Below are 15,580 nucleotides of genomic sequence, written 5' to 3'. Positions count from 1 at the left end.
CTGTTTCATCTGATCCATAGCTCATCTGGACATAATGGGGCTCAAGTTAACCACATGGTTGCTCCAGTTCTAATGATGGCTAGACAGCCCAGGCTTTCCTGTCTAGTCCAACATACCCTTTTGTTGTAAATGGAAGATGTTTTCTATTTGGGCCCTCCAGAGAAATTTGGATCCTTTTTCTGCCCCAACCTCCGCACTCCTAGATTTATTAGCTTCCCTCTATAAGGCGGGATCTAACTTCTCTACTGTCAAAGTCCAGCAGGCCACCAGTTCTAATTTTCATTCCACAGAAAATCGCTCTTCTTTTAAGTTGTGCTAAACCTTTCTGAAAGGCACCTTTTTACTTAGGTCCCCAGTTAAGGACCCTACTCCTCTTAGGACTTTATCTTACTTCAGATTTTGGCCTAAAGTCCTTCTGCCAAATCAGAAGTAAAATGTTTGTCCTTGAAGACCTTTTTTTTAGTTGCCATCACATCAGCTAGATGAGTATCTGAGCTCTAGGCCCTTTTGTCCAAGCCTACTTACCTGATCTTTAATAAGGATAGGGTGTCTTTACGTACTAACCCATCCTTTTTACCCAAGGTGACTTCTGAGTCTAACATTAATCTTGTCATTAACCTTCCAGTTTTCCCAAATTTTCCAATAAAGTTGAATATGTACTGCATCTTTTGGAAGTACGTAGGCAACTTTGTTTTAATCTTCATCAAACCAGAGATTTCAGAAAATCTGAACAGTTGTCTGTCCCCTTTTCTCATAACAAAGTGAGCATGGCAGTTTCCAAAGTGACTTTACCCAAATGGTTGACTGATTATGCATATACTTTATCTATGAACAGAGAGGGTTGTCTTTGATTAAGCCACCAATTCAGCAAGGTCTATGGCATCCTTTTCAGCCTTTTGATCAAGAGCTTTGATAAATTAAATTTGTGTAGCTGCCACTTGGTTCTGTGCCTTTATTGCTCATTACAAATTGGATTTGAGTTCTAGGAACAGAGCTGTTTTTTGGCTCTTCAGTACTTCAAAATATCCTTCCATGAGGGCCACCCAAGGTCCATCTAGCTGGGAACTCTGTCCCATCAGTTGAGGAACAAATGAAAATGACAACATCAGATACAGATGGTATGTACTCACCTTAACAATGGATCTTTGTTGTCCATTTTCATTCTTCCTCAACTTCCCACCCTCCTAACCCTCTTCCCTTTCTTTTGGAGGGTACCTAAGGGATTTTTCTTGGCAACCCATTGTTCCTTTTTGAACTCCAGTTTTATCCTGCTGTTTCTTCTCAATTGATTCAGTATAGAATATACTATTGTTTCTGGGGGGCAAGAAACTCAATCTGAGGTATGTTAGGTTGGTTTGGCATTATTGGTAAGGAAGGAACTTGAGAGTTGGCTCTGTCAATCTAGTGAAGGTGGCCAAGCTGGATCCAAGGTCAGATCGGAGACCCATCAGTTGAGGAAGAATGAAAATGGACAAAACAGATCCATTGTTATGGTGAGTACATAACTTTGGTATAAATATTCAACTTCGCCATAATGTGGAATTATAGTTATTGTAATGTTTATGCAATCAGTATAACAATGTAATTTTTTTTTTTCAGTTTCATGATGTAGGGTTTCATGATGTAGGGTTCCAGCAAATAAGAAGGGCAGTGATGGGAGCTAATGACCTGCATGTGGTCATTTAGTAGTTTCTTGCTCGAAGTAGTAACATTTAGTCACATTATCTATTTCAACATTTAGTATGTTTCAAAAGATTACTTGATGTTTTTATGTGGTGTTCCCCTCCTGAGGAATGAATGAAATTTTTGCATTTTATGAACCAGAGTCAATTTCTAGAAATTAAAGTAACATTGCCTTATTTTGGGCATTGTAGTTTTCCATGACCATAATTTTTTAACTTACATTTGTAGACAACTGTTAAAATAAATTAAAAGGCTTCTACCCAAAAGCCAGCTTTTCAGGGTTAACAGTAATACATCAGTATAGAGTAGGGTTTATGCATCTGCTACTGAAATGTTAAAATGTTAGATTTAGAAATAGAGGGTATGCCGAATCAGATAAAAAGATGCTATTGAACAAGTGGAACAGGTGGCTTTAAGTCGAGTATGTGCAGTCTAATAAGAATGTAAGTGCCTTTAAGAATAATAAATAGCTAACAGTCTTAGTTAAAAAGTAATGTCAACATTTGTGTAAGGTGCTTAATGTAGTAGCTGTACAGCTTTTGTGGTGTTTTCATTCAGAAGCTTATTTGACATACTCCTTCCATCTGTCGTTGTTGTCCAATGGACTGGTGAGAAAATGGTGTCCCTTAAGAATGGAATCTGCTGGCTGTTTTCATCTTTCCGTTAGTTATCACCTTGCATCTTAATAAGAGCTTCTTGCCATTTATCGTGTCACTTTCTAAAAGCTGGTTGTAAGTTTTTGGATGCCTTGTCCTTTGCCATTACAGCTACTCTCTTAACCTGTTTGTTAGCCTTAGCCATCCAGTATTCATTCTTAGCCTGGCCTTTTTTTTCCCCCAGATATCCCACTTCTTCCTGCACGCTTCCATTGTTTTGATAGCTTCCTGCATTTCTGCATCTCATCACCAGCTTTCCTTATTTCCACACTTGGCCAACCTTATATCTTTTGTATTGAGTTCCCACATGCTGCTTTGGAATATTGCCCTTCTTCTTCTGGTCCACTTGTTTCCTCTTCCTGATTTTCTAGAGCCATGAGTATTTCCATGAACTCCTTTATTTTTGCACTAGTCACTCAGATTTTCAGCCTAGTTTCTGAAGGTCATAGAGCCTTCTCTGATCACTGCTTGCACAGCTGATTTGGGGCAACAGTTGTTTATAGTGGGCATCAACCATTTCAGTAAGGATGACTGCAATCTATGCTTCAACCCCATTACCTTTTCCTTAGTAAGAGGAAGTCTGCATGAGTCACATGCTGGCCATTCTTTTATGCGATCTTGTGAATGACCATCTCTTTTGCCAAACCATGTGTTGTGCAGCTTTAAGTCATTTGCCAGACAAAGGTCCAGAACAGCCTCTCCCTTATTTTTGGTGACCCACCTATGTGGATCCGGGGAATCTTCATATCTTGTCTCTGTCCACATATGAGCGTTCAGGTAACCCTTTATCCAGCTCAACTCATTTTTTTGTGCACTTTTTATTAAGGCGATCTTGCAACTGCTAACTGAATGCCCTCATTTCCTTGCAGGATGTCCGAATTCTAGGTTATATGGCTTTAGTTTTTCTAGTGCTTCCCATAGCCAGACTCCATATGAGGGGAAGATTCATTGGTTCTTCAAATCTGTATGGACTCAACACCAGCATCCTCTGTCTTTTCTTGTTCCAGTTCTGGACTTTGTCAAAAAGGAACTCCTGTGATAGGCAAATTGGATCCAGTTGAACCTGGGTCTTCCTCTTTCTTCCTCTTTCTTCTCCCACCGCAACCCAGTTTGCAATAATAAATGCTTCAGACTTTGATTCCCTTGATTTCTGCCCTCTTAACTTTGTCTAATGTCCAGGGGATTTACATTTCATATATCGAGAAGAAACACAACATCTTCAAGGAAATTATAGCTTTGATAAAAGTAGTGAAAGGCTTACATCAGCTATGGACTCTGAGAACACTTTTGGTGATTACAGACAACAACATGGTTGATGTGAGAACACTTTTGGTGATTACAGACAACAACATGGTTGATGTGGTACATAAAGAAAGAGAGGGAGTCCTGATCTTTACTGTGTACATACTAGCCCCAGGTTTCCCTGGGAAGTTGCATCTCAGTGCAATCTGTCCCTTCAGGCAAATTGTATACCATTTGAGCAGAACACTGTTGCAGGCAGGCACTTTGCGCACATCCGTGATAGAACTTCATGAGTGGAAGTTACACTCATAGGTATTTCAGGAGATTGTCCGTCTGTGGAGAACAGTTCTATTATGAAGGGCAAACTTCCTGAAAACTGGCAAGCTAAAAGGATGGAAAAAAATGCCAGAAACATATAAGGTAGAAAAGTCAATTTTAATTGTTTTTTTTTTCCAGGGGGACAAGCCCCCTGTATCCCCTGATGTGGTGACAGCCCCCACACACCCCACAAACTTCTATGTACGTATGGTTGCAGTAATTTGAAGAAGGGAGAAATCTCCCAAAAACAAGTGAATTATTGTTCACACGCACTTAAAAAATGCACTTGGGATGATTTCCTATAGCTAACACCATTTCTCATTATGCCTTTCATCTTTTTTGTTTCTTTCAGTTACTGACAATTGAGCAATTTCACCTTGAGCAGCTGTAGGGGAGATGTAGGAAACTCCTCAAATTGATCTATTTGCCTCCATTCACAACACACAGTTAACACAATTCTGAACTAAGACACCTTGCAGAAAGGTCCAGAAAACAAATCTTTCTCTCTCTTATGTATCAGAATATACCTTTTTGGTTTTCCCTCCTTTACTCTGATAGCTGCTTAATGTGTAGAATTTTTGTGTCCTATGAAACTTCTTACTTGTTCCTTACATTTTTCAACTATGTAACTTTGTGTGCCCAGATCATGGCTAAAAAGGGTCTTTGGACCAGTCTACTCACTCAATTTAACAAAATAATTGCATAAATTAATAACCAGAATTCTTCTAAATATACAGAAGGTCTCTCCAAATGTATCTTTGCCCAGACAACATTGGCTGTCCATTCTCTTGAGATACCCAAACCTACATAACCTAAATCTTGTCTGTCTTGAAGATACATTTTTTATTCTATTTAGGTGCCTTTTTTCTAAGGATGTGCAAGAAGTGTTAAAAGAGGTCATGAATCCTGCTACTAAAAAATCATATTTGTCAAAGCAGAGAAGTTTTGTAGTTAGTGCAGTAAGATAGTCCGGGACCCAGCCAAAGCAGAGGCCCCTTTGTTTCACCAGTACCTGTGTGAATTGCCCAAATCAGGCCTATCCTACAGTTCTATCAAATTGCATTTAATAGCCATTTCAGTTTGTTTATTGGCCCCCCCTGTCTTCACTGTTCCAAGTAAAGTATTTTCTGAAAAGGGTGTTGCATATCTGACCATCTACTAAACTGGTCATTCCACCATGGGATCATCATTTTTCATTAGAAAAACTAACATTTCCTCCATTTAAACCAAGCTTCAGAGGCTAACTTGATGTTCTTGACTTGAAAGACTGTTTTGATCACTGCTTTGACTTAGGCTATTTGAGTTGTAAGACCTCATGTCTATCCAGCCAATTTTTGATCTTTTACAGGGATAGGGTAACCTAAAGAACCAACTCTTCCTTTATGTCCAATGTTGTGTCTGAATTTGCCTTACATCTTCCTATTCATTTCCCTGTGTTCTTCTCATAACCCCAAAAAGGTGATGGAGACTTCTTTATTCTTTGGATGTCCACATCCAGTCTATTAAAGCAGTGGCTACTTTTCGCGCACTTTAAAAAGGGGTGGACTCTAGAACTGTTGTAGAAGCAGCAACTTGGTCATCTGTGCAAAGTTATACTAAACACTATGAAACTGACATTTCCAGGCCCAGAATTGGATTTTCTAGATATCTTCTCCATGAGCTCCTGGACTGTGGTATTTCTTCTTCCATCCTTGTTATCTAAACTTTGGCAGTCATCCCATATAGCTTTATGCTACTGCACCTGTGCTCTAGTGATGAATGTAGTGTAGATGTGTAAGAGAGCTTACCTTAACAGTAGATGTTCATATAGATCACTTTTTCAGTACTAACACCCACACACCATCCCCCCTTTTAATTATACTTTTTTTTTGTTCTCCAATGGATATTTTTTTTTCCTTTGGCCATGCAGATAGGGACCTTTTGATTCACACCTTTTTCTGGTTGCAGCCTCCTTCAGTTAGAGGCAAAAAAGCTTGGAATTTTGGCACACACGTCTCTGTTTATGCCAGTATGCCCTTGTGCTCCCTTAGACATATGATACATGTGGAAGACACCTAAAAGCTTTTGCTTACTGGCCAGATATCCTGGCCACATAAGCAGTGGGGTCATCAGGTTGGAAGGGAATTTTGAATGTAGTCAGGCCAGCACTCAGTTTTAGTAGATTAGCCTTAGCATGATGATGTTTCCAGCTTCATATGGTGAATGTGACTGCCTTATGGTGTAGTTTGACCAGAGAGGAAGTGCCATTTCGTGGAGAGCAACACTATCCCATACTGGTAAGGACCAAATCCAGGATTTAATTACACTAGCTGTGGTGCAGATTAATTGGTACAGAGTTTTTGTATTGAAGTCCAGAAATTTGTGGGTATATTCATTTGAACTTGTACAAGTCTTCCAGTTAATGGAAGGGTAGTTGAAGTCTATTAGGAGAGCTGTGTTTAGCTTAATGCATAAGGATTCCATACTAGTTAAACAATATAGACTAGAGGGGTGGAATCCTATAGTTAGCTTTGATTTAATAACCGGTTTTGTTAATAGTAAGTTGGACGTGAAGTTGCTACAGGCCTTTATCTTGCCTAACAAATCTGGAGATTATTTTTTATAAGAATGTGGAGATGTTACCACCTTTAGCACCTTTGTTTAATGTGTGGGGTCTGAACGTATGGTAGTCATTGAAACTCTGCAGTGACTGAGTGCTGTCATTGGTCTTGAACCAGGTCTCTCAGACAGTGCAGGTATCTGTGCTTTCCAGGGAATGGAGGTTTTTTGTTAAGGCTCCTGTTATTGAGCAACAGTGCCTATCCCATTTCTGTTTTATGTTGGAAGCTTTCGAATGATTTAGCTAAGCTACAAAAGCCTTGAAGGGTTATACATGCAAGTCATCCCAAGCAAATCAGTTAGGCCCATCTGCCATTTCCACCCAAGCAGATATATTGTACCTCAGAAGCTAAGCCAGGAAACACCTCAAGTAGATATTTCTGTCTCCTCTCTAAACAATTAACTGCCAAAACCCTGTTCCAGTACCCCATGCAAGAAGGCCTGGTAGACAGATGTCTTTTCTTTTCCTTGGATGGGAGTGTTCTATATGCCTTTTCACTGATTTTCAGGGTACTTCTGAAGATTCAGAAGGACTCCCCAAAGATGATTGCGGTGACTTCCTTCTGGCCAAGACAATAGTGATTTTCCCTTATTTTGGAATTGGCTACTGGCAAGCTATACCAAACTTCCTCACAGACTGAATTTACTCGCACAGGTTAAGGAGTGTTTGATATATCTGAATAACAAACAATGCTCTCCGCAAGGATGGCGTGCAGGGTCAAACCAACAATGTAAAACCACCAATGACCAGCAAGAACGATAGTGTGGTGGTTTGATATATCTGAATCCCATACAACTGCAGTTGACTGCCTGGTTGATAGAGTTTATATACTCTTTTAGGCACCTGTTCTTTGAGGACTTGCAGTAGCTATTGATGGAAGCAAGAAGGCCTGCTACTAGAAAATCATATATTATCAAATGAAAAAAATTCTAGTCTGTGCCAACAAAAAGAATCAGCATGCATCCAGGGCTAATATTTCTCTAGGTTTTACAGTATTGGTGTAAGTTCATATTCTGTGACGTACCTTACTCCGCCATCTAGGTTCATTTATGAGCTATTTCAGTATATCTACCTATGGTTCCCTTTGCAATGGAATCTCAGGTCAAAATGCTTTTGAAAGGGTTCTGCATTAGAAGTCTCCTAGAAAACCAGTGACCCCTCCTTGGGATCTTAATTATGTCTTCGAGAAGTTAACACTTGCTTCATTTGAACCAGCTCATCGGGTCTACTTGAAGTCCTTAACAGGGAAAACAGTCTTGCTTGAACGTGAATGTGAGTTGCATGCTGTTATTGTCGGTCAACCTAATCTCATCTTCCACAAAGATGAGGTTTCTTTGAAAACTAATCCTTCCTTTATGCCTAAAGTGGTATTTAAAACTCGATTTATCCCACTTCCCTTCTTCTTTTCAGAAACTAAAAATGAAGGAGAAAGGATATTCCATACCTTGGATGTCCACAGTCAGTTCGGGCCCTATCTTGACGGCACAAAATCGTTTAGAACTTTTGATCAGTTATTGATTTCTTGTGAAGGGAGGAAGAAAAGACGACCTATATTAAAGCAGACTATTTCCAAATGGTTATCTCTGGCTTTCACTTTTAGTTATTCCTACCACAGCAAAACTATATATCCTGTCACTGTACCATGGTCTTGGCTTCATCTGACATTTTTGGAAGAGGTTGGATTGTAGAAGTTTTCTAGAAGCAGCGACTTGGTCTTCAGTGCATACTTTTACAAAGTGCTATAAACTAGATTCCTTTTCAAGGTATAGGACAGTCTTTGCTAGGGCCATTCTCCAGTGATTCCTAAACCTTTTCCCTCCTTTAAGCTATGTTAAGATACGGTAATTCACTCTTGTAGCTCAGGCTATTGCAGCAGTTATCGTAATGATGAACATAGTACAGTTGTGTAAGTAAACATACTGTAGCAATAGATGTTTGAATGATCACTGCTGCAGCAGCTGTGTCTTATGGACCAAACTCTCAGACATTAAAAAAAGAAAACAAAGTGCATGCTTCAACAAGGACTCAAATCCAGACCTTCCAAGTTATCATAGCCAAATGTTTTTGACCATTAAGCTATTGAAACTGCCAGATGGTCACCTAGTGTCTCATCTATCACACTATCACTCACCAAAGTGAGTGAGACTCTTTCCTTCATTTGACACTACTTCATTAAGTTATGTGGGAGCCAGCAGGTAAGTGAAGTGGGGAATAAATGGACTGCTTGCTGGATTGAACATTTAAAGACTGAAGTCTGGTGACAAGGTGGCTCAGAATAGATTAAATACCCATCATTTTGATGCCCTCCCACTTTTGTCTGTTACCTTTCACTAGCTGCTTTTCTGTGTAGAAACCCAGTGGAATTCTCAGTCAAGTAACCTGACCCCTTCTTTTTTTAAACGGTTTAGACTGCAAATATAATTAATGATGTCCTCAGTCCCATTTGAAAAAGATAGGGCTCCTTCAGTTTGATGCTTTTTACTGAATCATGTGAGCACAGTGCATGCAAGCAATGTATTTATTTAAATTATTATTCTGAAACTTTCACTTTTTTGGGCAGGACATCCCTTCATGGAGTCCTTTAGACATCTAAAACAAATGCTTTTCTCCATGCATTCTTTCCAAGTACTCATTTTATCCAGTTCTGACTCAGAAAAGTTGGTGCTTGACCCTGCACCCATTGCACTTGTGGCAAAGAAACGGATTCTAATAGCGTACTAGTTTATCACAGGATGTGCATATGGTATGCACACCTATGGGTGCTTTGTAGGATCACACTGTCACCTGTGACATGGCATTGAGATGTGAGAGGAAAGCAGTGCATTTGAGAAAAGCTTGCATAGACATAAGAAGGACTTGGAAAAACTCCCAAGCAGAAGGTAACCCAGACACAAACCAAGGTGCTTCACAGAGCTTGGCTGTCTAGAATTGCTAACACTGTGCTACTTTGGCACCTCATTCTTGAATAAACAAGTTAGGTGATGCATACTTTCCCAGAATGTTGGACATTGATTTGATACACTTAGCCATTATATGTAGAACTAAGATAATTTTTTTTTCAGTTGTGTACATTGGTGCCCAGAGACCTGATTTATTGCCCCCATCAGATAAAGTTTCAGACTTTGTTCTGATTCACTGCGATGCAGAACTTAAGATAGTCTTCATTTAAAACATTTGTGCACTTTTTCAGGATTTCATGAACTGGCCTACTGCCTCTGTGGTATGACAGAAGCAAGAGGTTGTCTGAAAAATCTTCTGTAATAAAAAGGATTTTTAGGCAGCTAACTATGTTTTATAATGGTTTCTGCTTTGAAATTTCTGAGCTTAAAGCTCATGCATGAAGTTTCCTATGCAGACCAGTCCATAGTGTCTACTAAAGATGGCCCAAGCCAGGCCTTTGACTTTCTCCTTTTTTAAGATGTCACTCTGCTATCATGTGCACCATTCAGTGCATCTTCTTTTTTTTTTAATCTGGTTCAGGCTGAATATGTCATGCTAGTGCTGAGTCTTTTATTTATTCATGGTAAGTACTACCTGAAACTGAAATGCAGCCACTTATGACTTGCCAGGTGCTTTTTTTGTTATTGGAAGCCCAGATAAAAACAGATATTTCTGTGACTGTCGCATTTGTGACAGGATGAGCACTGCAGTTCCATTTTTTGTGCATCTGTACTGAAGTAGTGAGTTGTTGTATTAAGCATTACAACTTGGATGTCATCTCTCAAAGATGTGCTGCTTTTACCGAACACACTAGCCATGTATAGTAGAATTCTTTTCCAGTAGTCTTTTGGCTTCATTTCTTACACAGTTGTCTTTGCACTCTTTAAGAATGCTTTACTGCTTAGAAGTCCTTCCAAAGTTGTCTCCTAAAGATGTTGTTATTGAAGAGTGAATACTGTATGTTCATGAAGCATTTTTTAAACATATTTGTGTTGCAGATAAAAAATCAATTGTGTTGATGGCAAAGTAGTTACATTTCACTATTATTGTGCTCTTGCCAGCTGTCATAATTGTATAACCTACTGAAGTGTTGATTAATCCAACAGTTCTTTTTAATTAAATTAGCCCAGTTGCATCAGCCTGATGGTGCAGTAGTGTGGCTTCCCTGTGTATTACCTGTGATGCAGGTTTGATAAGTGGTCAGGCACTAACACCCAAACATTAGGTGGGATGGGGTGTTATGACAGGTCAGGTACCTGAAAATCAGCTGTCCTCTTCCTAGTATGTATATGTATGGAGGAGGGGAGAAGTTCAGGAAAAAAAATCTGCAGCAGGGAACTCCCCTTGGTTAACTTTCTTCTCAGTAGCATATTGAGTTAGACACTTTGGGCTGTTCAGATGGAAGTGCAGGTTTAATGTTCATGTGCCATCATCACATGCTAACTCCCCACCCAAGACTGTCACCACACATCTAAAGAATGCACAGAACTTTCATTTATTTTTACTCGAATTTGTTAACCTGGTAGGTGGGCTGGTCACAGTCATTTCCAGCCAGAACACAGGCTGTAAGCAAAGGTGTACATGAATTTTCATAGATGCAGTGTATGAGTAAAGAGTGACATTCATTTATGTTATTTTTAAGTCTGTATGTTAAGTTTAAAGGTAGAGAAGTCTCTATGTTCAGTTTAAAGGTAGAGAACACGCAACAGTGATAAGATAATATGATGCACTACATAACTGAGTGAGTATGAAGAGGTCACTACTTGAGTGTATAGTATCTGTTGTATAATACATTTCATTCAAGATTTGCAGACTTTAATCAGACAGAGGTGGAGGTTTATGGTAATGTGCACAGTGAGATGCACATTTGTAGTAATGTTTTGGGCTATAATTGTACAGGAAATGGGCCTGAAATGGCTGTATCTTTGACAAAAGAGTGAAGGTAAAATAAGGAAGGTAAGGACAAGAGGGTGTAAGTGGATGTTGGTTATGTGAAATTAGCAGCCAGTTGTACTATAATGTTGAGGTAAAATAGGAGGGAAAAATTACCTTGAATGTTGATGTTAAAGCAGTGGCCAGATATAAAGAGTTAAGGTGCTGTAGAAGTGCACGCCTCAAAAGTTGTAAACTAGGCTGCTTCTAATATATAAGGAGACATTAAGTACCAAACTGAGAAGGTTATCTTATAAAAATGGTATTTTTGTGCATCTCAGTGTGTGTGGATGCCTTGGATTGCAGTGATACTAGGATTATCTCTTTTTCTGGAGGAACTAGGTTGTGTTGAAAGTAATTCAGAGTTGAGAAGCTTGTAGAAGATGGAGGCAAACAGAAAGGTTGCTCTTACAGTAAGGGGTAATGTTTTGATGGATGATAGCAGGGACCCAGAGGTAAGTGGGCTGATCAGCCAGTTTGATAAAATGACAAATTGTACTAGGTGTCCTTTGAAGGAGTGATACATTATGAAAGCTTTCAATGGTGTTGAGGTGTAAGGAGTATTCATAGAGGAGCATAAGCACGCATTTGGCAATGTAGTGTCTTGACTTCTGATTGAGGTAACTTTTGAATTGATAGGAGTGTGTAAGATAACTTCTATATGTTTGTGAAAAGAATGAGATCTTTCTAGGGGACATCATTGTGTTTGTAATTATTGTTTGAGTTGATGTTTCCCCCACAAAACAAAAAGATGTATTTTTGAAATTTCACTGAGTCTCTAGAGTATAGTGAATAAAGACGTTTTTGTTTTGTTGGTATTTTACTGGCTTGCAGAGTAATATTTTCAAGTGGTCCTCTATGCCCTCTGTACTGTTTTCACTGAAGCTGATGCTATTTAAGACCAGTAACCAAAAAAAGTCAATCTTCTGTTCAAAATGGGCCGAAGTAGTGAAGAATCATACAGAACATACTAAGCTAGGTAAGGCAAAAAGCAAGTCTTCTGGGGTATGCAGTAACTAACTAGGAGGTCCTGGAAATAAGGAGGTGTAGACCAAACCAGAACATAATAGAACATCTTCCTAACCAGATTTCTTTCGTCGACTAATATCCAGGCTCAAACTCTCTTCTTCTACACTCACTAACAGAAGTCAAACTCTAAGCTGATATACATCCTAACCCAGGGCCCACACAGCTATTCCCACCCCACCCCACCCAATAACAGCCACAGCACCTGCTAATACTACCCTCCACTTTCCTCCCCTAAAAAATTCCAAATCAGACTTACTTCTGAGGTTAAAATTAGTTATGAGCATCACAAAAAAGTGACTTTCATGCAGCCCTAGCTACCTACACTCCTGATATAGTAATTATTACCGAGACATGGCCAAAACCCCACATTAAAGATGAGGTGGTACTTACTAGTGATTATAATGTTATTAGACAAGATAGGCTGAACAAACGTGGTGAAGGCATTGCCATCATGTATAAAAATTTCCTCAAAATTGAAAAATTAACCTGTACTTCCCCAGATCTGTCAGAAGCAGAAATTCTAGCCACCTGATTTTGAAGTAAATCTATATAAAGCCATCATAATTATTGCCTCCTACCCACCACCAGGAAATAATGTAGCAACCACTGAAAGTCTCCTATCCTGGGCATCCTCTACTTTCAATCAAGAAACTATAGTGCTAGGTGATTTCAACATGGGATGGCTATCCTGCTCATCTGACTACCCCTCCAATTTTAGCAATCCACTCATTTTCACCCAAACTATAAACTCCCCCACTAGAATCAATAAACACACTAAGAATCTATTATAGACTGGATACTAACCAGTAAGCCCAACCTTGTCTGCCATGACTGGTGCCTCTCCAGTTCTCTGTGATCACTCCCCTACCTTTCTACTAAGGAAGTGTATTTACTCCCCCTATTATGTCATTTTCAAACAAATACGCAACCTCAACTCTACAGCTATCAACTGGTTCTTTAGCTACCTTACTAATCGACAACAGGCACCTAAATGGGATAATAAACTCTCGTCCCACTCTGTTGGGGTTCCTCAGGGTTCTATCCTTGGCTCTCTCCTTTTTATTATTTTAAAAAATATTCTAAACACTGCCAATAAATCTGCTTCTATCATTCAGTATGCCAATGACGCTACTCTTATTTGCTCTGCTCCCACACCCCAAGAACTCCAGGATAAACTGCAAAAATCGTTTCTAGATACTGAAAATTACCTAAATGAACTTCAACTCAAACAAAACAAAGTTAATGGTTTTCTCCAACAGGAAACTCAAAAGCAAACCCACCTCTTCTCTCCATCTACTCCACTAATGGCACTGTAATAGAAACAGTTAACCAAACAAAACTACTTGGTGTCACAATGTACAGCAACCTAACATTCGATAAACACATATCACTCACGATTAAAGAAGTTCACATCAAACTTGATGCACTGTATAAGGCCAAACCTTACCTCACTCAAAACACTAGACCAGCCACAGCCAGATCCCACCTCCTATCAACTTTCCTCTACTGTTCTCAAGTTTTCACTAACCTGCATATGTCTTATTTAGATCTGCTTGATTCCCGCTATAATAAAATAGCAAAATTGATGCTAATATACCCAACAGGACCCATCACTGTCTTGCTCTTCAAAAACTACACTGTTTTGAATTTCCCAATCTGTTATCACTCTATCAGCTCACCACTGCTTACTCCATTATCCTCAAACCTGAAAAATGCCCTGCACTCTCCAACCTAGTGCAACTAAATACCAACCCCAGGACCCTTAGATCATCTGCTAAACTTATACTCAAGGCAGCAAAGTCCCATAATTACTTTGGTGCTTCTCTGTTCTCCTATAAAGTAGCCAAAGCGTGGAACCTAATACCCCCCCCCCCCGAATATCCTAAAACAACAAATAGTCATAGCTTCAAACAACTAAAGGAATACCTTACTCAACAATGGCTATGCTCCTATAATACTCCTGGCTAGTTTCTCATGCCATCAATAAAATGTTTCTTTTCTGCTATCTTCTCCTTGTATTACTTCTACCAAATGAAAATACCACAGTGGTTTATTTTAGTTATGTATCTATTTAGTTTCATACTACTGTCTGTAGTAAGGCTTAGGAAATGTAATGTTTTCTGTTTACATTCTCTTTTTGTAAAGTGTGATTGTAGGCAGCTGTTGAGCTTTTTGTATATTCTTTGTAAACCTTTTGTAATCTTTTTTGTACTGTTGTTATGGAGCTTTGTCTCCGCTGAAAACGGGGTACTTGCCCAGCTGGACACTACATGGTTAACAAATGTAAAATAAAATAAATAAAAAAATACTGCACTTAATGTCTTTTCACAGTAAAGCTAATCTTGAAATGTTTAAAATCCATGTTTAATGTAGGGGTTTATGTTGCAGTCTTGCTTTGTAAAAGGTTTATTTGTGTTGTTGATTGTCAATAAATGTACATCACCAGGATAAATCCAATGTACATCACCAGGATAAATCCAAAACAAAAACTGGATAGATCATGAATGTCAAGAGCATATCAAACTAATACTGTACAAATAACATTTCAAAGTACTCCTAATGTCATCTTGAATCTGTTCAAGACATTGTTGCGGTTACTTCTGAAGTGGTAATGGTGGTGGTGGTGTGTGTTTTGGGTGTGTGTGTTAACAGCACCAGGGTATTCTTTCTGTTAAGTTACTAGCTGTAGTACTAGGCACAGGTATAGGAGCAGCAGGGATTACCCTGAAAGTGTTTTAGTACAGTACTTAGGACAGTCTGATACCTTGTATAGCCATCATTGCCTTTATCAACAGTCGCTGAACATTATTGATGTGTTCATTAATTGCAGATCCTGTAAGAGGTGTTCTTGTTAAAGCAAGTGATAAGCGTATTTGACAGCTTTAGAATTTATTGTAATGTGCATTTTCCTCCACCTCTTCCTTACTGTAGCAGCTACTTTTGGCACAGCATCCCTGAGCATGCCTGCAGGATTTGGACCTTCTGCCACGTACAATCTGCCTACCAGTTTTAGTGGTACATTTCAGCAGCCAGCATTTCCTTCTCAAACTGCCTTTCCTCAACAACCAGCTTATCCACAGCAGCCTAATGGTAAGAGATTTAACATGTATGCTCAACATTCTTTAGCTATGTATATTAAAATAAATTACAGAAGCAACGAATAGCATTGTTTTAATGTTAT

At 39.1% G+C, this 15,580-nt stretch overlaps 1 protein-coding gene across 11 annotated transcripts in view; it reads left to right on the top strand.

Annotated features, from left to right (window-relative positions):
* Window positions 1–15,580, top strand: part of AGFG1 (ArfGAP with FG repeats 1) — a 1,878,478-nt gene that overhangs the window by 1,793,390 nt on the left and 69,508 nt on the right. For all 11 annotated transcript variants that reach the window (XM_044070432.1, XM_044070431.1, XM_044070430.1 and 8 more), the window contains one exon: window positions 15,331–15,489. In XM_044070432.1, the coding sequence (XP_043926367.1) occupies window positions 15,331–15,489 (159 nt within the window). The remainder of the gene's footprint in view (window positions 1–15,330; window positions 15,490–15,580) is intronic.

The sequence above is a fragment of the Protopterus annectens genome, chromosome 4.part1, assembly GCF_019279795.1.
Source record: "Protopterus annectens isolate FY-2018-M chromosome 4.part1, PAN1.0, whole genome shotgun sequence".
Taxonomy (NCBI): Eukaryota; Metazoa; Chordata; order Ceratodontiformes; family Protopteridae; genus Protopterus; species Protopterus annectens.
This window is presented reverse-complemented; position numbering and strand designations above follow the sequence as displayed.